This window comes from Ochotona curzoniae, unplaced genomic scaffold, assembly GCF_017591425.1.
Source record: "Ochotona curzoniae isolate NIBS_2020 unplaced genomic scaffold, NIBS_Ocur_1.0 scaffold_1037, whole genome shotgun sequence".
NCBI lineage: Eukaryota > Metazoa > Chordata > Mammalia > Lagomorpha > Ochotonidae > Ochotona > Ochotona curzoniae.
In genome coordinates this window covers 13,259,858-13,285,590 of record NW_024467083.1, presented here as the reverse complement: position 1 = coordinate 13,285,590, position 25,733 = coordinate 13,259,858, and the positions used below count along the sequence as shown (strand labels likewise).

The 25,733-nt window shown below is 32.5% G+C and overlaps 1 protein-coding gene across 4 annotated transcripts in view; it reads left to right on the top strand.

Annotated features, from left to right (window-relative positions):
* Positions 1-25,733, top strand: part of COL11A1 (collagen type XI alpha 1 chain) — a 171,708-nt gene that overhangs the window by 46,092 nt on the left and 99,883 nt on the right. The window contains exons 5-18 of one of the 4 annotated variants that reach the window (XM_040998296.1): positions 1,970-2,098; positions 6,859-7,008; positions 7,203-7,292; positions 9,425-9,676; positions 10,296-10,358; positions 11,807-11,848; positions 12,602-12,664; positions 14,937-15,011; positions 16,721-16,804; positions 19,203-19,259; positions 21,855-21,908; positions 24,478-24,531; positions 24,900-24,953; positions 25,110-25,163. In XM_040998296.1, coding sequence (XP_040854230.1) covers positions 1,970-2,098; positions 6,859-7,008; positions 7,203-7,292; positions 9,425-9,676; positions 10,296-10,358; positions 11,807-11,848; positions 12,602-12,664; positions 14,937-15,011; positions 16,721-16,804; positions 19,203-19,259; positions 21,855-21,908; positions 24,478-24,531; positions 24,900-24,953; positions 25,110-25,163 — 1,221 coding nt within the window. Of the gene's footprint in view, positions 1-1,969; positions 2,099-6,482; positions 6,600-6,858; positions 7,009-7,202; positions 7,293-9,424; positions 9,677-10,295; positions 10,359-11,806; positions 11,849-12,601; positions 12,665-14,936; positions 15,012-16,720; positions 16,805-19,202; positions 19,260-21,854; positions 21,909-24,477; positions 24,532-24,899; positions 24,954-25,109; positions 25,164-25,733 lie in introns of all 4 variants that reach the window. The other 3 variants (XM_040998297.1, XM_040998298.1, XM_040998299.1) reach the window with 3 other exon arrangements.

The window sequence follows — 25,733 nt, the reverse complement described above, 5'->3', positions numbered from 1 at the left end:
CTGGAGCCATCTGGCACTGATTTCCAGGGAACAATCAGGGCGTTATTGAAAGTGGAGCCGCTGGGATTAGAACTGATGCCTGTATGGGATGTCAGTACTTCTAGGAAGATGATTAACTTTTGAGCCACCACACCAGTTCAACTTAAACATTGCTTTGCTTTTAAGCAGAAGTTGACAGTGTTAGTAGATTTTTCAGGACATGGAATGAGAAAACCATTAAAAGAAGTCATTGTAAGTTAGATAGGCATAAAGGGCTTTGAGATTTTCCAGCATCCCTTCAGTGATTTAGAAGTATATCTTAGGGAAGTCACAAAGCAAACATGACACAGCAATATCAAATCTTCAAATCCAAATACTATGGATTTGAAAAGAAGGAACCAAGGAATTTGGTTTACAGAACTGTCTTTTACAATGTTCAACTTTCAACAACAATAGCAGCAAATAACTTTCACCAAGGGAAAAAGAAGTTATATATTATACAAAGCATAAAAACCCTAGGAACTGTATGAGAGGAGTACAGACATTGAATTAAACCATTAATGACATTAAGGCAGAGTTAAGGAATATGTTCCAAAAATAAAGAAACCATGACTGAGGAGCCCTTGTGGAAGACCTGACGAAGCTCCTGGCTGCTGGCTCTGAGCACTTACCTGGTTCAGCTTTCACCACTGTGGACATTTGTGGAGTGAACCAGCATGGAGGACCTCTATTTCAACCTATATTCAACGTTTCAAATAAATTAATATAATAAAAATAAAATAAACAAATAAGACTGTTTTACAAAAAGAAAGAAATAATTACAAAGAAGCTTAACAGAAAATTTCAGCTAAGGCAGAATAAAGGAGTAAAGTATTTTTGCTTATTTCTTGTTTTCAGTTTCCAAAATATCTTGAAATTAAAACTTTTAAAAAAAATTCTTTATTTTATGACACAGCTTGATAGGCATTGGGGTTTCTCCTGTCCCTCCCCCCCTCCCCCCCATTGTTCTCCTTTCCAGTCTTCCAATAGGTGTCTTTGGAGTAGCCTCAGAAGTCCATCACACTGCCATTGAGGTTCTCCCCACAGTGTAGGGACTTATCTGTGGTTTCACTGTGAGACCATCCTTGTATTGCAAGTACAGGGATATACTCTCTGTTTAGATAATTTTTCTAAATATGTCTTGTCTTTTCCATTTAATTAATATCACAAAGATTTCTATAATGTGAATTGTGGTTGTTTTAATGTACCCCCTTTTTTCTTGATACACGTACTGGGTGCTGCCACTTAGGAAATCCAAATGAAGGCTCTAGCTCTTGGCTTTGTCATGGCCTGCTCTGGCCATTGTGGCCTTTTGGAAAGTGAGACAGCAGACAAGATATTTTGTCTCTCTGTGTCTGTAACTAGAAACGGTTTTTCAAGTAAACAAACAGATCTTTTAACTACATAGTTCTCTAGACTCTGGTTTCATCATTTGGATTTTTCTCATGTATGCATTGTTTATTCACCCTAGTAAGTCAGAATGTTTTTGGTTACAGATCCCTTTACCAGAATATAATAGCTGGATCTGTTTTCACAAGAAAAGTTCTCAAAATGTTCTACCTAATGATAACAATTTTATGTAACTGAATTGAACTCTAGTTTTTTTTTTTTGAATTTTGAATTAAATTTACTCACATCTTATTTATTCAATAGTGCACAAAGTTCACATGAATGCAGTAAAATCAGATCTTAACAAATTAATACATACGTTGCAGTCTTCTTTTCGAAGGTGGAAAGATGTATTTCTGAGATAACATGGAAAATAGCTTCATATTTCAGCTAATTTTAAAAACAGATATGCATTTCTTAGTCAACCCTATAAAACCCTTCTTATAATTAGATAACCATTTTTTTTCAAGTATCTAAACTAAAATATTTGTTTTCTTCAGTGTATTTATTGTAGGTGCCTGTGCAGGTCAACATGCTGACTGACTTATCTGCTTCTTTACAGGGCGACATCCAACAGCTGTTGATCACTGGGGATCCCAAAGCAGCATATGACTACTGTGAGCATTACAGCCCGGACTGTGACTCTTCAGCACCCAACGCTGCCCAGGCTCAGGAACCTCAGATAGATGAGGTGAGGGGTGGAAATCAGGGCAGGTCATCTCACTGGAATCAACATGGTTTTACAGTGTTTGGACTTTTACCTTTTAATTGAATTTTTTGTTAAGTTAGACTTTGTATTTAATTGTGTAGGGAAAGCTATTTGATAATTCTTTCCTCTTTTCAAAACATTTTGTTATTTGAGATGTAAAGAAATGGAGATATGTTATTTGCATATTATGATCAGCATATTTTCTATTCCACTTTTGGTGGTGAATACTTAGCATTTAAATATTTAACACAGCCTCTAGGTAAGGATGAAATGTCTTTAGATGAATCTGCCATTTGCCCAGGCCTTTGGCCGTTCACACAGGTGAAGAAATGACATTACTACAATTGTCAAATTTATGGTCTGGGTTTGATAATTAGATTTCCCTCCCCCCACATTTCTCACAGGCAAAGTAGAAGGAGCAAATGTAGAGCTTCAGGCTTTGGTTACAATCAAACTATGTTAGAAGTATTCAAACATACGTTTCAAAAATTACAAATATTAAATTTTAGAAGGGGAATAGAAGATTCAAAACATCAAGAGTGCTTCAAAAATAGTTCAAATATCATGTTCCTCCCTTTGACATATATCAATAAGTACTATTTTGGAATTTTAACTGGTTAGGATAGATCAAAATGGATTTAGGATGTATTTTCATTTCAATGCTTGAAAAAAATTGATGCCATTTTCCTTTTTACATTTGGTGATGATTTCTGATCTACTGATCTTTTCCAAAACTTAACATCAGCGTTAAAAAAAACCAAAGTAGAGTCTTAAGAAGCCAACAAGAAGGCAAATACGAGACAGCAAGGACAAATTTCTTGAGTATATTGTGTGCCTGTTTCATAGTTTTCAAGTGTTTCATTCTTACTATTCCATCATGGTTCACTAAATAACTTTTCTGTGGATTTAAAGATAATAGGTAAAATATCAATCTACTTTAGTGTTTATCCGAGGAGCTATATGAGTAAAATTTATAGCATTTAGTGTACATGCTCATTATTGGTGAGATCTTGTTGCTTCCTTTTGAAGAAAATTGAGATTCTCTTTTTAAACAAAAATATTGGCTCTGACATTTATGAGGTAGGGAGTAAACATTCTTAATGTATTAGATTGAAATGTTTTCATCTCATGTTTAATTACTGTTATGCCAACTGAGCTGAATTAATTCAAAGAAAGATATAATTTTATCCATGTAATTAATTTCACTTACAAATGGAGTTATCGTTTTCTACTTGGTAAATAAGTTTATGCAACAATCTATTAAGATTTCAAATTTGCTTTTACCAGATTTATATGGTGAGAAAAACAATATGCTGCTTTAACAAAAATTGGGTGAAAATCTAGTTGGGTAATGCAGTAATACATTTTGTTGTGACAAGATTCTGCATTAAATATGTCACAATGAGATGTTTTATTCTTTTTTTAAGACAGAATCAGCTCATACTTTCTTCCCTAACTTAATTACAATGATACCTCAACAATAATCATTCTGTTCTGGTGTTAAGAAAAGCCAGCTAGTTGAAATAGTAAGCAGTCCTTAAATCAATTTGAGTTGGATCCTACTCTGCTCCCTACCACTCAGCCAAATCCTGTGGGACTCCAAACAGGTTGGAATTCAAGAAGTCAATAAAACACTTGAATTCCACCATTCACCAATACAAAATTGCTCCTTTGCTGTACTAGTTGATATTTCCAGACAATCCTTTGTCCTCACATAGTCTAACTTCTGCTACAACACTCAGATATCAGACTTGGAATCATTCCATCATTGCATGCCTTTTTGCATATGTTTATCTGATTCAATACAACTAGCCCTTTCAACTGGCCATTTTCAAAATTCCATAGGGAGAAGTTAGGAGTTATTTCCAAAAGTAGGCTATAAGGCTTCATATACAATTGCAATGCTCTGAGCATATTGAGTGTCTACAAAAGGGGCGTGTTGTGTAGATAAAGATTTAAGAACAAAAACAATGACTTTTCTTTCACTCTTGAGCAGGTGCTGAAGGATGTTTTCAAGTTCTTGTGGAGATGAACATGCTATTTCATCTATGATTCTGTTTTTATTCTGGTTGGTCTTCATTTGGATAACTTCCAAGTGATGCAGGGAATTATGGAAACTAGAGGAGGACTCTTAAAGTAGAAAAAAGTGATACAAAATTAACTGGCTACTTTTGTACAGGTTTCCATGCATCTCAAAATACCAGAATTTACCTAAAATGCAAGTAAATATTCTTTGTTTAACTTTGTCCCATTATGTCTTTACTTACTATTTTTTGTTTTGGCAGTTCATTATGGGTATGCATAATTCTGAAGTCTGGTTTTAAATCTTGAAAGCACAAACAACAAATATTATTTCAACCTCTTTCTTTATAGACTAATTTTTCTTCCACTGTGCATCATAGTACCTGTAGAAAAAAATTCATTAAATAATATCCGTTAAGATGTGTTGAGTAGTTAGATAAATTTGATATTAAATCATTTCATTTGCTTAATCATGCTGCTAATAATGCTTACAACTAAACTTCTAAAATTATTTAAATGCTATATAGTTTCATTTTTGTATTTTCCCAATTTCTATGTCAGTTGTAATGTGAGTAAAGATTTGTTGAAATCTCCTACAGATCTTCACTAACAATAAAATTAAAAGTTTGTTCATTAATTTGATCCAGTTGGACTTAGATCATCACAAAGTATAGGGAAAGGAGGTCTGCTTTTACATTTATACGTGACCTTCAGCTGAATCATCTTGACAAGTTCATACTTGTGAGGACATTTATCAAAGAACCAGATGTACAAAACTGCCAATGGATGAGTTGGGAGAAATCCCATATTTTGTAGAATTTGCTTTGCTGTATCTAATAGACTTTATCGTAAAACACTGTGATCATAATTTTTTAAAAGATTTGTGGTCACCAATTATTCTATTGGCACATTAAAAAGTGATTGGTGAAATAACTTTTCATACATAATTGGTTCAATTCGTACATAACTGGAACTTTACCAAATGTAATGCTTTGGAAAGTACAGATAAGTTATTTTTCACATGTATATGTGTATATTTCTTAATTTAAACTTGGTGACTTTACCGTTAATTTCTAATGCCAAATATTACTTTAGCTTATGGTTAGTAATTTGTTTAAAATAAGTTTAACACATTTTGTAATATATGTATTCTTGATTGAAAATGAAACTTTAAAGAAAATACATAGTGTTGATGGTGAGATGACTGGTTGTCTTTCATGTCCATTTCTTGAGATACATACCATTCTCCAACTGGATTCTTTAAATATACATTCAAGCCTAAAATACAAATTCAAATCTGAATTCAGCTAAGCATGTTTAAATGAATCTGAGATACTCTTATTTATTGAGAAAAATGTTTTTAAGTTCTTGTGGAGATAAACATATTATTTCATCTATGATTCTGTTTTCTTTCTGGTTGGTCTTCCTTTAGATAATTTTCAAATGATGCAGGGAATTCACCATAAGATGGTGAATTTCATATATTATATATTACATTCTATAAATTTTCAAATGCCATTAATATGACTATTAAATTAAATTTATATGTAAATAAAACATAATATGCTTTATAGTGATATTTTATATATCATGTATAATACATATTATTGTATTAAGTATCATAGTGTATTGTATAAATTATAAATTTCTGTTTTCCCATGGTTTTAATATTTTAAATAGAATGTAAAGATGCTTCATATACATGGTATTGCCTTTCCTCCTCTTTCTGATAGCAGAATAGCTAGGAATTCTTTCATTTCTTGAGAAGACTTAATAATATAATTTCATAATATAGCTTATTAACAAAAAGTACTGATTGTGAACTTTAAGTAACATTTATATATAGAAAGCATGCATAGCAACTTTTACAAATTAGAATTAGCCTGCATGTTTAGCAGCAAGCTCTAAGTATGTAATTGCTATGTTTGAATTGATATACAATAACTAAAAGTTTGAAATATTATTCAAAATATTTGGTTTTCTCACAATCCTAACCACTGCTGTTCTTAGAAAACCTGCTTTCTTATTCTTATTTTATTTTACTTTGTTTCAAACAGTCTAAAATTTCAATGCAATATGAAACAACTTCTTAATAATAAGGCAAAGGTTCTTCAAAAATTTGTGGAAATGGAAAACTAAAAATGGATTTACTTTAGTGCAAAAACATTTTGCAATCTATTTATAGTTTTTTCATCACTCGTATTTCATGAATTTTTTGAAGATTCCTCACATTTCTTTGTCACTTAACATTTACTCTAAGTAAAAGTTAAGGTGATCTCCTTTTTGTCAGTAGTATTACTTGCAACTAACAAAATTGCCTGATATTTTCTCCTTTGCAATGTAGTATGCACCCGAGGATATAATCGAGTATGACTATGAGTATGGGGAAGCAGAATATAAAGAGGCTGAAAGTGTAACAGAGGCACCCACTGTAACTGAGGAGACAATAGCACAAACAGAGGTAAAATTGAAGTGACCCGTTTGTATGTGGTGTCCTGCTGTCCGTCATCTTGTGGCTCCCATGTCGGCTCTTCTCAGGCTTGTCTCCCTTTCAATCATCTTACTCCTGTGAACCATTAACAACATTTTTTATTCATCAGTTGCTGGCCAGACGAAATAATGCTCATTGGCTCTTTGCTCATCCTTCTTTTTCTCCTTGCTCCTTGATTCCCTCTCACTTTATTTATGTTTTCCATTCCATCTTTCACCAAATTTTACAGAAAAAGAAATCCAATTTCAAAAAGAAGATGAGGACAGTGGCCACTAGATCAAAGGAAAAGCCCAAAAAGTTTACACCCCCCAAATCTGAAAAATTTGCATCAAAGAAGAAGAAAACTTACCGAGCTGCAAAAGCCAAACTAGGGGTAAAGGTAGCAAAGAAAAAGCAATCAAGATCTCTCCTAGATGAGCTGGAAGATCTCTGATGATGAGTCATAGTCTTAACCCAATTAGATACCTATTCATTTGGCTAATACTGTAACCTCCAGAATAATATTTTATATGTGTTTTGGCGTTTCTTACTTGTTTACTGATTTTTCTTTTTTTAATCTGAATTTATCATTAGGCAAATACTGTTGACTTCCAAGAATACAACTACGGAACAATGGAAAGTTATCAGACAGAAGCTCCTAGGCGTGTATCTGGATCCAATGAGGTAATACACATATATGCCATTGAATCACGGTCTGAGTTTGCCAATATGAGTAATACATTTTGCAATTCCTCACTCTGGGAGAATCTGTAAATCCTGAAATATTTAATGCTTCTGTGCTTTTACTATGGTAAGAGAAATAGGAACATTGATTTAATTTTTTTGAAATCAACAAAAATGTAGGTTCTGCATGAGTCTTTGCTTCATGCAAATACTAAACAGATCAAATTAGGTTGGCTATTACCATTTTCATGATTGAGCTAGCCTTTCAGCATGTTGTGACAACAGATTATTCACAACATGTTCGTTCTGTCAGCCGTCTCTTCTACTGTAAAAATGTATCATCACATGATACATTTAGATTTATATTCTCTCTGGCTAATAACCATACATTTTTATGACAGCAAGTTTTTAAAATATTTATTCAATTTTTATAGTTATTTAATTTTTCAAACATGCTGCAGATATGCTTAAACCAATAAATTTTAGCCTTTTCATTTATTTTTCATAAAAATCTTCAATCAAGTTAAGATATATAGTGCGTTCTGATCATAAAGAAAACAATAAACAATTCAGTTTTACTCTGTTGGGCTTGTGGCATATGTTTATATTTTTATCAGAAAAATAATTTAATAAATATGTCAATAGTGTATAAGTTTACATTAAATGTGTTCAGTGAGACAAATTCATTAGAGCTGTACATGTGCACACATGATTTAGAATAATGAATATTCATGGTAAGAATAAGTTTTAAGTTTCACCTAATCATAATTAGTTGTTTTCTTGGAATTTATCTTGATTCAAGATGTTTGTTTTCCCACAAAAGCTAACCAACTTTTTTGTTCAGTGCTGTGACTGTAGAAAATGCTCTGATTGTGAATTGTGTGCTATCTCTCATAGATTACATAGCTATTATTCAAATTATCCAATATTGTGGTTTCGAGTTTTTATTTTATTTTACTTGGAAAAAAGGAAAGAGAGAGAGAGAGAGAAAGGGAGACTTCTCAAAATTTCCCAAGCAGCCTCAATGGATCTGAGTAAAGCTGGGAGCCTAGAACTGTCTGAGTGTTAAGGCACCAGATGCTTGAAGCATCAGTGCTGTTTCCCTGGCTGTACATTGATACGAAGCTGTAACTGGAAGCCGTGACAAAACCCGAGCCAGGTGCTCCAGTATTGGAATGGGCATTCCAGTTGCTTAAACACTGTGAGATATGCCCACACTAGGAGAATTTATTTTAGTTAAGAATTGCTGAATAAATCATGTATTCACATGTTTTCATTTACATAGTTTTGCATAATACTATTTATTTTTTCAGGGCTAACACTGCATCATAAAATAGTTATTTAAAAATGAAATTCAAAAATTAAGAAAACCAAATATTTAATCTGAACCTATTTTAAATTATAGTAAGCAAGGCAAAATTTGCATAATACCACAGCTCATATTTATTGCATTAATTACTTGTGAGAAGATTGATTTATTTTCTAAATCCCCAAGGAGTATTAAAAAAAGCGTTTTTATTTTTAATAATTATTTACTACCCTAAGATTATACAGAGCAAGTGTGTATTTTTGTTGTTTTAAATTTTGAGGACTGTGATTTGCATTTATTTTTGGAAAGTCTTGGAAATCATACCAATTCTTTGCCTATAAGGAATTTTGCATAAATATTATAATAATAAATCTTTTTATGTTTTGATTAATATTTAGAGTTATGTATGGGCATACCTGTCTTATGATTCTATCATATTGTTTCATAATGTTCTTTGAAACTAGAAAGTTAAGCTAAGCTGTAAGTATATGCATATTTATTATGTGAATATTAAGTTGAAAAATAAATATGAAATTAACTAAAGTTTAATTTAATGGAGTAAGCAAATACACATGGTAACACCATGCGAATATTTGCAATTTATTAAAATGTATTTTGAAAGCAATATTTCTTTGTACATACCAATGTACAAATATATTTCTTTCAATGATACTTAAAGGCTCCCTGTCTCTGCTTTGGATTTGCTTGCGTAGTAATAAAATCATTACTTGTTACGTGCCATCAAGCTGTAATGCAAATGCTTACTTTGCTTTACTAACAGTAAACTTCCTGTTCTCCAATTTCTCGCAACATAAATTGATAGCCAAACCCAGTTGAAGAAGTATTTACTGAAGAATATCTAACTGGAGAGGATTATGATTCCCAGAGGAAAAAATTTGAGGATACACTATACGAAAACAAAGAAATAGACGGCAGGGACTCTGATCCTCTAGTAGATGGCGATTTAGGTGAATATGGTTATGAGTATAAAGAATATGAAGATAAAGCAACACCCTCCCCTAATGAAGAATTTGGTCCAGGTGTACCAGCAGAAACTGATTTCACCGAGACAAGTGTAAGTCAGCAATATGCTGTGTGTGATCCATATTTTTGTGTGTGCAATATTTTCATGTTTGTCTTGATGTCTTTTCAGTTTTAAAATGTATGTTGAAGTTTTATGTAAATTGAAATACACCCACTATAAAAACTTTATAGATTCTTCTGAATGGCAATCTCTGTCATTTCTATATAGGACCACATCACCACTTTCATATGTGGAAATGTAATTTTGAGTAGAATGAGCATTTCAAACATTCCTTATAGCCACTAAGAATACAATTTAGTCATATTAGTTTGGGTCATAAATGTAGTTTCTGAATTTTGGAAAATCAAAGTTAGTTTGATGACACTCCCTAGTGTGTTAGAATGATGATCAAGACCTGGCATTGTCTTTACTCTTCTATAATAGATTTTTTTCAGAAACATTGCTCAGTCCCATTTTATGATCAAGCCTGAAGTTTCCATGCTACCCTTTTGTTGTTTCACAATGTGAAGCTTTAAGACATTACTGTTTTGAGATGGAGTACTTTTACAGGGTGGTTGTAAATGCACCTAGGTGATTAAATTTAAAAAATAATGAATGGCTCTGTTTACACGAAAAAAATGTTTACTGTGTTGAATTTCTCATCCTATAGATAAATGGCCATGGTGCCTATGGAGAAAAAGGACAGAAAGGGGAACCAGCCGTGGTTGAACCAGTAAGTAAAGAATGATTGTGTTTATAAAGTTTGCTACAATTGTGCTGTATATATTATGAACCATTATCACCATCTACTAAGTATATTTACCATGATATTCACACTGAAAATTCTGATGTTTAAATGTTTAGAATTTGCCACAAATAGGTAAATTAGTAATATCCATTTTTTGCTAATGGAATTCTAGCCAAGCACAAGCCCTAGCTGCCAAATAATAAAAAAGTATGTCCTATTGGAATTTTAAAGTAGTTGAAATCTGTGTAGTGCAGTACTCTCACTTTATAGCTAAGAAATCCGAGAGCTAAAGTCTGGTCGCTCTCCTGAAAATTGAAATAATTGGTGGTTGAGCCAAAATACAATTCTAAGTCTTCTAATTTTCAATCTAATAACTCTACCTTTTAATTTCTATGGATTAACATTATTTGAAGTATATTATCTGGTATAAATAGTTGTTTGTTTTATATCTAAGTTACATCATAAACTGATACAACAGTATTATTTCTAAACTCTTGCTATTTTTCTCTCATAGATAAATATTTACTTGACTCCAATATTTCTTTGTAAATTTAAGTTAGTATTATTATTCATGGGTTTTGGAAGGAATCTGTTTTGATTGGGACATGAGTTTACTGCTGTTCCACCGAAGAAGCAACTTGAGAAAAGTAAAACATTCGAATCAGAAGTAGTTTGTAACTGCACAGTGATATGAAAAGAATTTCAAACTTTTCAGAACACAGATTTTTTTTTTTGTTTTTTGAGAGGAAACAGAAAGATGACAAAGACAACCTTGTTATTCATCTATTCAGTACTCCAAAATCTGGGAAAACACACCATGCTTTTGAGCCAGGCTTGCAACATGTTTTCTGAACAATTTTTACTTGCTATAAAATTGACCAAATCCTTTTCAGTTGATGTTAGAATTTTCAGTGATTTAAAAAGCTGCAAATAAATCAAAAACTTTAGAAAAATATTTGTGATAGTACTCAAATTTCATGCCAATTAATAGATTATGTCGCACATTTACTTCTATTTAGTTAGTCTGGACTTTGCAAGCCTTTCCAGAATTAAAGTGCTTCAGTTCAACTTTCCTCCACTTATTCAACCACACAGCAGATTGTTGAGTCAGGTTTGTACATGCTCCAGGTGCTTCGAAAACTGAACAAGTGTCTTTTTGAAGACTTTTTGGGATTATTTAGCATAAATTCTCCTTTGTAATATTATTTAGCTAAGTATTTACTTCCTCTATACAATTAGTTCACGCCTTCTCTGGAGAGAGGATTTGTCTTCTATAATTTTGAGTTTCTGCCCTTTCTCATGCAAAACTGCTGAAAGTTGATTTTGTGTACTTTTAAAAAATACAGTGGTCTAGAGCTTGCTTGTACTGGCTTAGTTAAGAGGCTGAAAGTTATGTGTCCAGTGGTGAAGACTTTCTGTCTTTTTCGTTATAGGGTATGCTTGTTGAAGGACCACCAGGGCCAGCAGGACCTGCGGTATGTGAATGACTTTAGATCCTATTTATCTTGGCTTTAAAAACATTGGATATAGGATTTCTCTTACATTATTAAGCATATGTTTTGGTTTTACTTTCAATACTGAGTTATGGAAAAGCTAATCACTTTGGTTTTTCAATGATGTATTTAAAAAACTAGATTAAAATGCTTTCTATATTTTTCAACTTTGTTGTCAAATTTTTTGAAAGGCAAAAGAAAAGAGATAGTACCTTTGTTTTCTTTTTGAGTGGGACTATGCCAGGCTGCAGCTGTGACCTGGAAATTCAGTACAGCTTTCCTACAAGAGAGACAGGACTCCACCACTCGAGCCATCCCTTTTTGCCTTCCAAGTTCAATAGCAGGAGGCTTGAGTAGGAGTGAAGCTGGAAATTCAGTCAGGGCACTCTGGTGTGGATAATAGGCAGTCTAAGTGCTGTCTTAACAGTTATTGATCGCTCACAATTTTGTGTTTATGAAGACTAGTTTGGTGAGTATGCCATATCTTCAGCAACTATGAAGCAATTTCTTTTACTGTTTCTTTGAAATTTTTGCTCACACTCAGAGAGATGTTTCACAAGTAAGTTAAACAGGTTGCAACATGGTCCCTGTATATTGTCTTTTGATACACTTATGTGGTAGCTAAACCTATATAAATATATAGGGAGAGTTCTTCGGCTTTTGTACAATGAGTTTATCCGAATATTAGCTTTGGAAGTGAAAATATTACTCAACTCATGGTTTCTTTTTCTCTAGGGTCTGATGGGTCCTCCAGGTCTCCAAGGCCCCAGTGGACCTCCTGGTGACCCTGGTGACAGGGTAAGTGAAAGATAATATCATTATAAAAGAATGTAGCATTGATAAAACTATAAAAACATATTTTGCAACTAATATATTACTCTATTTGCAGTAGAAGGGTAGGGGCGGGAAGCCTATACATTTAATGTTATACAGCTTCTTTGTTTACTTTTTAAACTGCCATTTAAGGATAACAAATGTGTATTTGTCTATGGTATATTTAGAATCCTGTGACAGTTTTTATGGTATACTTAGCTGATTTTCATTTTCATTTTCATTCAATTTCCGTGTGATGTGAATTCCTTATGTTAGAATCAGTTATTCAAAGTTGATTATCAGGCATATTTTTTCAGATATTTCATATGTTTTTAGTTGGGTGCTAATAACACAAGATAATAAACCTGAATATACTTTGAAAACACAGTCCTGGGTTTCATGAAGAAATGAAATCTCCCACATAACATCTCTCCAAACATTATTACTTTCTGTAGTCCTTATTTCTGATTCATAAGTAAAACAACATTATGCTCATTTCAAATTTGGTTTTAAAAATAGTGCATCAGATCAACTAAGATCAGATCAACTAAATTTATCAAAATCAACTAAGATTTTGATAAATTTATCATTTAAAGCAGGAAAAACATAAATTATTTGTCAAGAATGAAGATTTAAAATATTTCAGAGATTCTGGTCTAGATATGGCTTACTTAAGGCCATGAAACATAAGCTGTGTATCAAGCAGTTTGTCTTTCATGGACAACTGTTAATTTCAGATCCAGTTTGACGGACAGTGTGTTAAAATTGATCATTTTAGCGTGTGTTTTCTGTTTTCTTTCTAATTCCAAAACACTTGGGTAATACATTTTCAATTCCATAACTTCTTGTTCTTAGCTCTGAATACCTGGCTTCAAATTGATTTTTTCCATTGTTTCTTAAAAATTAGGCATATAAATGATGTGACAGATTCAGAAAATATTTTATTAAAAAGTTTAAATCTATTATGCTAGATTTGCTAGATTTCAAATAGTACACTGTGTTTGGTCATTATTGCTGACCTTAATTTGAGTAGTCATTAAAGATTGTACAGAAATTTTTGAAATAATTCTTTATATAAAATACAGTCTTACCAGTCTTGAGTCAATGTCAGTTCTTTTTAGGAGTTGACTTTGTACCACAAATCTACAACGGAAAAATACTGTTTTGTATTTATCCTCTTCCCCAGCAGGTCGGGTTGGCTGAGTGGAAACCCAGTGGATATTCAACTTATTTCTATAAGTTACCTATTCATGCACAGATACATTTAAATATTCTCTATTACCTTGTATATATTTTATAATACCTGCCATCACAGTTACACATCAATTTCTATGTATGGATGCTTCTTTAGCTCTACACATACACTAAATTAATTTCATCAGCAAGCATTTGGAATAAATTAGTGATTATCAGTATTGGGTATTAATTTGTTATATATCTTTTAAAAAATACTTTTTAGAAGATTCATAAAATTTAAGTGATTAAATAAATGTATTTAACTGTATCTTAAAGAAATTAAAAATACCTCAAGTATCAATTATTACTTAAATCAAAATGTACGAATTCAATCTTAAATAAATAATATTACTTGTTGAAACATATTCTTTCTAATGACAGTCTTTTGATTTACTTTGTTTCTCAGGAGCTCTTCACCTTGAGCAGACTGAAACTGCAAATGAACTTTAAGTTCAGTTTATACATACATTTTATTGCAAATGAATAAGTTCAGTTTATGTATACATTTTATTTATTATTTATTTGAATGAATTACAGAGGCATAGAGATCTTCCATCTGATTGTTCTCTCTGAAAATGGCTGAAGTGGCCAGGGCTGGCCCAGGTTGAAGGCAGGAGTCACAAACGTCATGCAGGTCTTCCCTTTGGATGCAGGGACCCAAGTATTTGGGCTGTCCTCCGCTTCTTTCCCAGCCACATTATCAGGGAAACCAATTGGAAGTAGATCTATCTAGACGCATTCTGCTGCTCATATGGGATGCTGGCACCTCAGGTGGCAGGTTCAAACTCAAAGCCAAAGCACCAGACCCTCAATTCATATCTTAACTTGGTTATACATTAATAGCCAAGTACTATAAAAATTGTTTAAAATTAGTGCAAGGAAACAGGTATGTTTATGAAAAAGAGGTTAATCAAGCTAGAAAAAAACAAATTTAGATAATATAGATTTAACTTTTATTACCTACTCTATAGCTCATATTTTCATTACTAATTTCTTTTAAATATTTCATTTACTTCACCAGGGCCCTCCAGGACGTCCCGGTTTACCAGGAGCTGATGGTCTGCCTGGTCCTCCTGGCACTATGCTAATGTTACCGGTATGTTTTTTTGCTGTTATTGATAAGCATAGACTGTTGCTCTGTGCAACCTGAGGGTGTACAGTCATGTTAATCAAAAATTAAAGAAAAATGAAGTATGCAAATTACTTGATTTATTGTTGCAGTTCTGATATTATAGTGTCATACTACAGATATTGTATCATATAATTATACTAGCTAGCAATCTTTGAAAGTATTCAATATTGTAAAGTTACTTGAACTCATGCAGCTTAAAAAGTTAAGGAAAATTTTACTAAAGAAAATGCTTGTGATTATCTATGATTGTTAGTATATCCAATCCAGTTTATCCTGGGCTGAGCTGTTGGCATGTTTCTCATGTGATTTGGCAGAATATTAATCTATTACTTGTTGACATTTTTTCCAAAATGTATGCTTAATGATGTTCTTTATTCCTAAAAGCTGTTACCCACTTCTATAAAGTTTTGGTGCTCTAGTCTTGATAGGTGGGGGTGGAGAGAGGGAGAGGAAGTGGGATGTTTATTTATTGATTTCAATCAATTAGTAATGATTTCAATGTAGAATGAAAAAATGGGGATTGTTGCATTTCAGTTAAAACTAAACTGGAGCTTTAGTATTTTATGGAGGAATATTAGGGAATGTTTAGTCTGTATCTACAGTTCCCAGTATGCTAATCTATGAGAATACACGTGTATACTTATACACCTGTAAATGTGTTATAACAAACAGAACATATAGCCCAAAGCAAAGATATGTTTCAATAGGTAGCGCCACTTCCAAATAAGAGGACTCTCAATGAAACTGTTAAATATTCCTTGATGATTTGATACTAGATTTTCTACCATTGCTTATCCTTACAATGTCATGATACACTTAAAAAGCAGAATGCTTACTTGTAGCTGTCACTAGAGGAGTTCACTACTATAATAATATGGGGGAAAATGGTGGAAAGCGAAAGTGGGAATCAAATGTGTCATGAAAAATAATAATAGCAAATACATTTTTGAAAGAAGTGTGTGTTAAACAAAACAAATCTGTATAAAAACAGATTCTCTTAATATTTGTGGAGATTGCAAAATGTTCAGCCTACTTTTCATTTATTGTTCTTTTTCTCATTTTTGTTTGTTTTCACTACACAAACACACACACACACATTTTATTGCTATTGTCCATTAGTGTTTCTGTATGAAGTTCAACAAGTTTCATTTTTCCAAAAGGCTGCAAAGAACAGTGCTGTGTCTGGCACAGGCTAGGAGCATGAAACTCCATCCAGGTATCTTACATGGATAGAAGTGGCCAAATTGGGCAATTTCTAACTGCTTTCCAAAGTGAATTAACAGGGAGCTAGATTCCAAAACTATGACCCGATTCAGGGCAGAGTTTTCTATGATTATCTTTGTCAATAAATTTAGTACATTTAAAGACTTTACAGTTGAATAACTATTATGGGTAATATTGTGAAGATAAAATATCAAAGTATATTCCATACCTTTAAAGATAATGGAATCAATAATTGGAAAGGAGTTTCAGGTCTATTCTGCAAAGGATTAATACAAGACTGAAGACTTCTGTAAGTCACAGAAGGAGGATTTTTTAAAAAAATTTTTGTTGAATATGGGTTTTATGTGTCATTATGGTGATATTTTGAACTTTGGGAAATGCCATCATTTTAAGTTAAGTGGTTCCTAATTGATGATCAAGATGCCTGATTCTTGGTGTTCTCTTCCCAGTTTCGTTATGGTGGCGATGGCTCCAAAGGACCGACCATCTCTGCGCAGGAGGCCCAGGCTCAGGCCATCCTTCAGCAGGCTCGGGTAAGGGTAGATAACAGATACAGTCCAACACGCTGATTCCGTGTCCAGTGTGTGTGTGTGTGTGTGTGTGTGTGTGTGTGAAACGTTTACTTGCTATAAGTAAATCCTTGCTTCTGAATGGTATACTGAATTTTGATAAAAATGCTGAAATTATGTTTCTTTCAATAATGACATTTATTGAGTATGAAGAAAATACGTAATCCAGAATAAGTTTGTTTTAGTGAAAAGCAAAATAAGTGCCATCTATGGTTGCTTCATATGTTGTTTGCAAAGCATGGTTTATTTAAAAAAGAGAAGAGGGCTTCTGCCATTGTGACGGGAGGGGGTTCCAAGGGAGGAAACACCTGAGAAAGTGGAATTTCAATTTTTAAAAAAAGTGTTGCTGGATTTGTACCAAGCACTCCATATTTTTCATATACAGTTTTTTAAGATATAATAAAATGAAAGATAAAATTTAGACAATAAAGGTTAAGAGGAATTTGTTTCTTTCAATCTTTAAAATAATTTAAAATATTCGAGATAGTTCTCAAATTTAAGTTTCTTGAATCATCTTCTATTTGAAAGGAACCGAATCTTTATAAGCTTTAATCATAATAATCCATACTGTTTTTATAAAATCTATTTTACATTGATATATCTTCAGTTTATAATGCTTAGTTGAAAATTTTTATTATCTCTAGGTTTATTAAATGTAATTACGTATTAATTTTTTAAATGTCTTGATTGTAACTAAAATAGGAAATCAAAAGAATAGATCAGAAAACAAACATCATCAATGTTCAATCTAGGAAATCAAAAGAATAGATCAGAAAACAAACATCATCAATGTTCAATCATATTCGGTCTTATTTTTGTTTTTAATTTTAAGGAAGAAGGAAATCAGGTATTATAGCTTGGATTTTATGGTCACCCACTTCCTAAAAAATACAAAGCATTTTGTGGATAACTTTTTATTCATTATCATGAGCATATACATGTTTAAAATATCTGAAAACATGAGTGAAGGTTTTATATGTTTGTGTGTTTGGTAAGTCTTGTGACCTGAAAAGATATTATTTGGTTATATCAAATATATTGATAGTAAAAATTTTAAATTTTTGTTTGGCAGAATTTGACATAATGGAAATATGAAAATATCTGCAATAATTAATGATTTCTATGTCTTTTATTATTCATTGTTATGAAAAATCTTAGGGTAATCACTTAAACTTAATATTTTATGAGTCTGTGGAATTCCTCATTTATTAGTCATCTTGCTTTAAAAATAGGTAATTTTTTCAGATATATAATCTCAAAGATTAAGGAAGTGTATTGTTAAAAATCTTTTATGTTGGTAATGGATCTTTGCAAATCCTACTGTTTTTATCTTGTGCATTATTTCACTATGATTTTGCATTTATTTCTATGACAATATTATTTTTTCTGTTTGTTGTGAGCAATCTAAATATTCCTCTTTTGGACTGCTGATAATAAGTACTCAATACTATTTTAGTATGTCTGATATTTTATTTTTATTGTGTTCCAAATTGTCACATATGCTAATTTCATATTTCCAATATTTGTTGGAACATTAGTTCACTGCAACAATCTGTCATGCCTACAATTATGCCATATAAGTTATTTTTTCTGTATAGTACTTAATGGTTATTTAATAAAAGAAATTTCCTTCTTAACTAATTTTTCTCAATTATTTTTGGTGCTGTTGAGCTTTAATTATATTTATTAAGATATTTGTAGATACACTCATTTATGTATTTGGAATTGTTCACCTTATCTTCAACATAGGTTATACTTACATATGTAACACAATATGTATGCATTGTTCTGAAGTGTGATTCAGAATAAAAACTGTCAGACATTAGCTATGTTCCCATGAAATTATTTTTTGTGGTCTAATAATAAGGATTGCATTGCACAGAGGTAATTCCCAGTGGTTTTTGCAAATTTATTAATTAATTTTACTTGCGGCTCAGAGTTGATGGAGGTAGAGAAAGTTTAGTGATAGAGCAAGCAAGGGAGCAACAGAGATATTCTGCCCTGCGTTTTATTCCTCACAAAGCTTTAAAGGCCAGCTGGGCTGGGAGCCAGGAGCTTCCTCTGGGTTTCCCACTTGGATTCAAGGGCCCAAGGCCTTGGGACAGCCTCTGATGACTTCCTAGGCGACAAGCAGGGAGTTGAGTCTCAAGTGGAGCAGTTGGGATTAGAAGTTATGGCTATATTAGATGCTGGCATTAGAGGCAGAGGATTAGCCATTTTAAATGGTCTAATATATGTTTTGACATTCTAGAAACGTGAATAATGTTGCACTCATAGTGACTGAGGCTTGTACAAATGGATATTATGCATTAATATACTCTTTCAGGAAAGCCTTCATAACCTGATGTATTTTATTTTCTAGATTGCTCTGAGAGGTCCACCTGGCCCAATGGGTCTAACTGGAAGACCAGGTCCTGTGGTAGGTTACCTAAAAAGTAGTGTATGTTGCAATCACTATATTAGCATTTCCCCTTATACCTGTAACAGATGTTTTCATTCTTTAGTGAAAATACTGTAAGTAATCTATTTGTGCTAAATATTAGTAAAATTTAAAAATTTTTTTCAGTTAAGTCTTTAATATATTTTGATATAAAGATTTCTGTGTAAAGTCTTAAAATTAAATTAATCAGTGATGCATCTGCTATTAATTTCTCAAACTATGATTTTCCTTAGTATTTGGTTACTAAATGTAATTTTACATAAATTCTTGTGATAAATTTTGTATTAAGCAAATTTTTCATTAAAAATAATTAAGTACTTATAGGACCAATAGAAATCATCACATAATTTTTGTGGCAAGAAAGACATTTGGTTTAAACCAGGCTACCTTCATATTCCATGAGATTGGTTTCAGAGAAATTTTCTCTTTTAGAGTCTCTTGGATAGTAATGTTTTTTTTTATTTCCATTGAAAGCATGCTAGCATAATACATACTTCAAATAGTTTTTCTAAGCTGTGTTAAAATATTTTAAAATTTATGAGATGTTACGTGTTCTAGCAATTTATACAGACTAGAAAGATACATTTCAAATAATTTTCCTTATTAAGAAGTTGTAGGATTAAACCTAGGATTCTCATTAACTAAAACTAAATTGATTTAAAATTAAATAATTTCCATTTATATATCCTTTTTCAATATGAAAGGCTATTTTCCTGTCCTTTTAGGTGATATTGTGTACTTTTAATACTCTTTATTGAAATGAATTTATTTATGAAATGCATTAGTGCAAAAATCATGTGTGTGATGTTCTTGTCAGGCTCTCTTACAACAATACTAGTATGTGTCAAGTCAAATACCTACTCTTTTAATCATTCCAGTGTTTTTACTATGATATTAGGGTTTTTGTTTTTTCGATTCAATAATTTATGTGGTTGCCAAACATTTATATTTTCCTTAATGTAGCCTTAAAATTTTTGTAAGAGCTGGTGTGCACAACATGCAATCATGTGAGCTCATGAGGAATATATGCTCTGATAATGCATTTCATTGACATGCAACAGCCAGGGACATTTTCTTAAACCATCCAATCAATTTCTGGATGGCACCCTACACAGATCAACCAATCGTTTTAAGTGATGCCCATGGCAAAGTATCCAATCCACTTAGGTGACACACACCTTAAGCCAACAAGCTGGAAAATGCATTTTCAGGAGCAGTTGGCTGCAGTTAGCTATGCTTGAAACCTAGTGAAGGCACTAATTGGAGTCATATCTGCCCACTGCTATGGGTTTCTATCACCTGCCTGTATCTTGTCACACTACGGCATTAAATTATCACAATTTTCAAATACTTAATAATTCCATAATTTAAGAGGCAATTTACATCTTAACATTTATAATAGAATTACATAATTGAACAGATGTGTGTAAATTTCCCAATAAAATTATTGTTTTATCCCTTGTTCTTAAGTGAACACTGTTATGTACATATGGAAGTCAATATGATAATTATATTAGAAATTATGCGTGTAGCATTTCTGTTTTTCTCCTATTCTGTTACTCTCAGTTGTGATATGACAAAATTTGGATGTGGGTGTTATGATATTGCCATTTAGTAGGTAGTTCTTCTGTACAGAGTATATAATACAACCAATTGATTATAAATATATTGACTAAAAATCACTTCTGTATTGCATTCTGTTTAATGATTGATGACTTCAAGTAGAGACAATTTCTATTACATATTTGTTTATAATTGCATTAAATTTAATTGCAACCTTAAAGTCATAATTCTTTTGACTTTCTAAATTAGAAAATTTCTATTCCATAACTTTATTCAGAATCATGTCAGTTATTTTACTTTGGGCCACCAGGAGGCTCTAGATATCCACCATTTTCAAACAATGTCGCTAACTTTGCTATATACTGTAACAACGCAGTACTTAACAGAATGCATATTGGTTTAAACAAAACAAAAATGAATACTGCTTAAGCATGAAATAATTATACATACTATGCTCATTTTTAATTTGTTAAAACTCGGAGGATAAATGGCCTAACATTTATTGTTAAAACTGACAATTCTGTTTTGAAGCAATTTCATGTTTGTTTCCCCTCTAGTTAAATGTTTTGGATTTTCGTTACACTTTTAAAACTATGTGACCATTTCTAAGACATGTTTGTTTTATTCAATCTCATGCGGAAAAATAATCTAATCAATCTGGGAAAGACAATTTTAACAACTATTTCAGGATTATTAAAATGATAAATATAACATTTGTAATTGATGCTTTATTAATTTAAAATTCAGTATTTAAGACATAACTGAGCGTAAAAGCAGTACTTTTTTTCAGACCCTTTACTGAATTTGATGTCCACTTGCTATGGTGCACATATTGATGTAAATTTCAATGTGATAGCGTACATTTGCTTCTGTGTGATTATGAACAAAATGCAGCTCTTTATATTAACACTGAAAGTAACTTCTGACGTTTTGTTATTTCAAGTGAGAATGATAAGTTGAACACAATTTGGAATTACTAAATGAAATGATTATTTTCCTCCTTCGTTCCAGGGTGGACCTGGCTCAGCTGGGGCCAAAGGTGAAAGTGGTGATCCTGGACCTCAGGTAATTCATCGTTACCAGTATTTGTTATTTCCTTTAACATTTACTTGTTAAAGCAATGAAGGTGTTTTGTGTTTTGTTAGTATAAAAGTTATTTTTATTAGCTTTAGTTCATATTCCATTTAAAATTTAAGAATCTAACATCATCATCCGCTCACTACCAGTATCTTAGTTAATTTAAACATTATTAAGAGAAAATATAAGTCTAGAATGGATTTGATACCAGCGGGCTTCAGAAGTTTTAGCTGGCTGAACACTGAAGAACAGAGCAAAGCAACCGTGCAGTACTTGCAGTGGCCCTGCCTAAGGCACTTATTACTCTATTTTTATTCTGTGAAATAAATTTGACACATATTCACATGAACACTACCTAATATGCTTAAGGGAAGCTAACTGGAAACTCATAGAACTATGAAAATGAATAATCATTGCAAATAATCTTATATAAAGCTGAAAATTTGGAAAATGTAATAGCATTTACATAGTACTGATTTAAAATGTAACATTTAGTGTCTAAAAAGGAAGATTTTTTATTGTCATAAGTCAGCAAATCCATTGCACCAAGCATACTTACTCTAGAATACAGAAAAGCAAAATGCAATGATGCTTTCTTAAAATGCATTGATTTTCAAGTGAAAATGTTTCCTGTTTTACTCAATAAATTATGATTGTGTTGTAGAAGGTGTCATGTGGCTTACTCATAACCTTTTTCTCTTGTAAAATTATTTTCATTTTTAAAATTTTGTAAAAGAAAATGAATTATGCCACATGTGTATTCTCCACAATTGCTACCATCACTCCCAGTCATACCTTTGCCAGATCGCAACACTTGGAATCAGCTGATCTGTTTTTGTTATAACAATTATATCTTTTATATAACAGCATGTAAGTGAAATTATACAAAATATTCCATTTAAGATTGGTTTCTTTGACAGAGTATAATGTCTTTGATGGTTCTCATAGTTGATGAGTGCTTGAATAGTGTGTACACTTTTGTAGCTGTAAAAATGAAATCCAAGAAAAATTAATGCAGACAGCTGGATAATTGAAGAACATACGTCAGATGTCTCATGTTTGCATTATCATAAACAAGTGAATAACGTTTGTACTTTAATAGAGAATTGCACTGAAACTATTTAAAATGCATCGCATGCATGAAATCCAGGAAGCTTATGCATTTACATTTGTGAATATTTTGTCAAATTAACCTCTTTAGATAATAGTTGGATCTGACAGTTTGCTTCAGTAGTTGTGGACTTGTCTGTTTTCCTTGGCTCCTGACTTCCAAAGAGAAACTATGGTATTGAAGAAAAAATAGTCTTTATTAAAGCTAAAAATATTTGTCCTGTTACTGTTGCTCCTTTTGTTCCCAGCCTGTTCAAGGATAAAGTCCTTTGACTAAGACAGTCCTTTTTCTTCTTTTTCTTCTTTTTTTTTTTTTGGTGTTGTTAACTTCTAATTACTAGATAATCTTAATTCCATTATTTTCTGAATCAACACTTCACAATGATTATGAGTTATCTATAACTGGAAATGTTGGGTTTGTTTATCTGCCAAATTCATTATTTATGTGTTGCTAAAATTACATTTATGTTTTACTTTTAAATTTTATTTATTTAAAACAGAGAGAGGGAAACATAGAGAAAAGAAAGAAGAGAGAAACAGAGACAAAGAGAGACACACACGGGAAGAAAGAGATCTTGCATTGGCTGGTTCACTCCCTGTCACCAATGGCAAGGCTGAGCCAGGCAGAAGCAAAAGGAATTGGGAGATTCATCACACCCCCCAAATAGGTGCAGGGCCCCAAGACTTGGGCAGTCTTCTACTGCCTTCACAAGCACATTAGCTTGGAGCCCTGTTGGAACTGGAGCTGCCAACACTTGAACTGGAGCAAAATGGAATGCTGGCACTGTCTTTGGCAGCTTACATGCTATGCCACAATGGCAGCCTCTCAAATGAACTTAGGATAATGTGCAGTTATTTAAATATAAAAGCCTGTATAGTATTTAGAGTGGCACTATATTTGACCTACTATTAGCTGTGTAATATTTTATTTTTAAAACACACATATTAATTCTTACATAAGAAATATATGATTGATTTGGGGGAACATCACAGATTGAGGGAAAGATCCTAGAAGTTAGCATTCTAGTCCAGGACAGGTCTGTGAAAAAAGTCAATTACAATTCACACAGAGGATGTAATCAAAATGAAGATGGGATAGGGAAGAGGAGAGAAAGGGAATGGATTGTTAAGGCTATATCCAGACAAGGGAGATGAAAAACTGCAAGCTGTGAGAGGGTACTTAACACTGGAATTTTTAAGGTTGGAAATATTCAAGATATCATTTTTCTCAGATATAATCCCCTATGTAGTAAATAACATGGCTTTTAAGTTTTATGCAGAAATGATTTCCTTGTGTTTTAGTGATTGAAGCAAAAGCTAAGAGACTGACTTGCTAAAATAATTCTTGTTCTTAATTCAGTTTATTGTTCAAGCTTATTGTTTAGTTTATTGTGCAGTTTATTGTTCAATATTTGTGATATTATTTAATTATGTTGTCTCTATCTAGGGACCTCGCGGTGTCCAAGGTCCCCCTGGTCCAACTGGGAAACCTGGAAAAAGGGTATGCTTATTTTTACTGAGTACTTCAAAGCTTAATTGTCCCAAGTTGCTGCATTTTCCTATACTGTGGTTTCTGTTAGAGTCCCTCTTTCTTTCTTCCTTCCTTCTTCCCTCCCTCCCCCGCCTCTCTCTCTCTTCCTTCCTTCCTCTCTCTCTCTTCCTTCCTTCCTTTCTTTTTCTTTCTTTCTTTCTTTCTTTCTTTTTCTTTCTTTCTTTCCTTCTTTCTTTTTCTTTTCTATCTCTTTCCTTCATTCTTTCTCCTCCCTCCCTTCTTCCTTCCTCTCTCTCTTTTACTTCATTTCTTTAAATGAATCCTGATCTTGTGGGTTTTTTTTCTTTTTTGACAAATTATGCTGTTGTGATTATCAGGGCCGTCCAGGAGCAGATGGAGGAAGAGGAATGCCAGGGGAACCCGGAGCAAAGGTCAGGAGTTCATATGTTTGTGTGCTTAGATTTGTAGGTCAGTTCATCCTAGAAAAACATTGTATTTCACAATAAAAGTACCAAATACAAAAGAATCTGTGTAGTTACAGTGTGCACCTAGACTGGGATCTGATGATCACAATTATGGCTTTCCAGGGCGATCGTGGCTTCGATGGACTTCCAGGACTTCCAGGTGATAAAGGTCATAGGGTAAGATACATTATTACTTTTTATCAGGAAAGAATGAAATTTCATGTCATATTCTAAAGCTGATACACATTAGAAAACTGGAAGGAGACAATTTATGTAGATATTTGTTATTACATGTAATAGATATTGGTGAAAATTAGGAAGTCATGTATGTGATGACAATGTGTGTTCTTTAGTGCTTCAGATATCAAAATACCCATTGTATGCAAACAAACTGAAGGCACATGTTAATGGTTGTACAGATGACAATGATCACATTTATCATGAGCAATTGTGGAGACTAAATTTTAGCTCTAAATTTTTGATAATTGCTTGAACTTATGCTCAGATGACATCTATAGACATTGCATTAGTGTAACAACATTTGTTTATTTACACAGTAGCTATTTGTAAAGAGCTGAAAAACAGCTTATAAGTTACTAAGCATAAACAAACCAATATATATAAAAATAAACCCAGTAAATAATTTTAGTGGGGAATTAAGCAAAGAAATGGCCTCTGAATAAGTCAGCTTTGCATTTTGGCATCATTCTGTACAAAAGGTTAAAAAAGTAAGTCCATCTTCAGGCA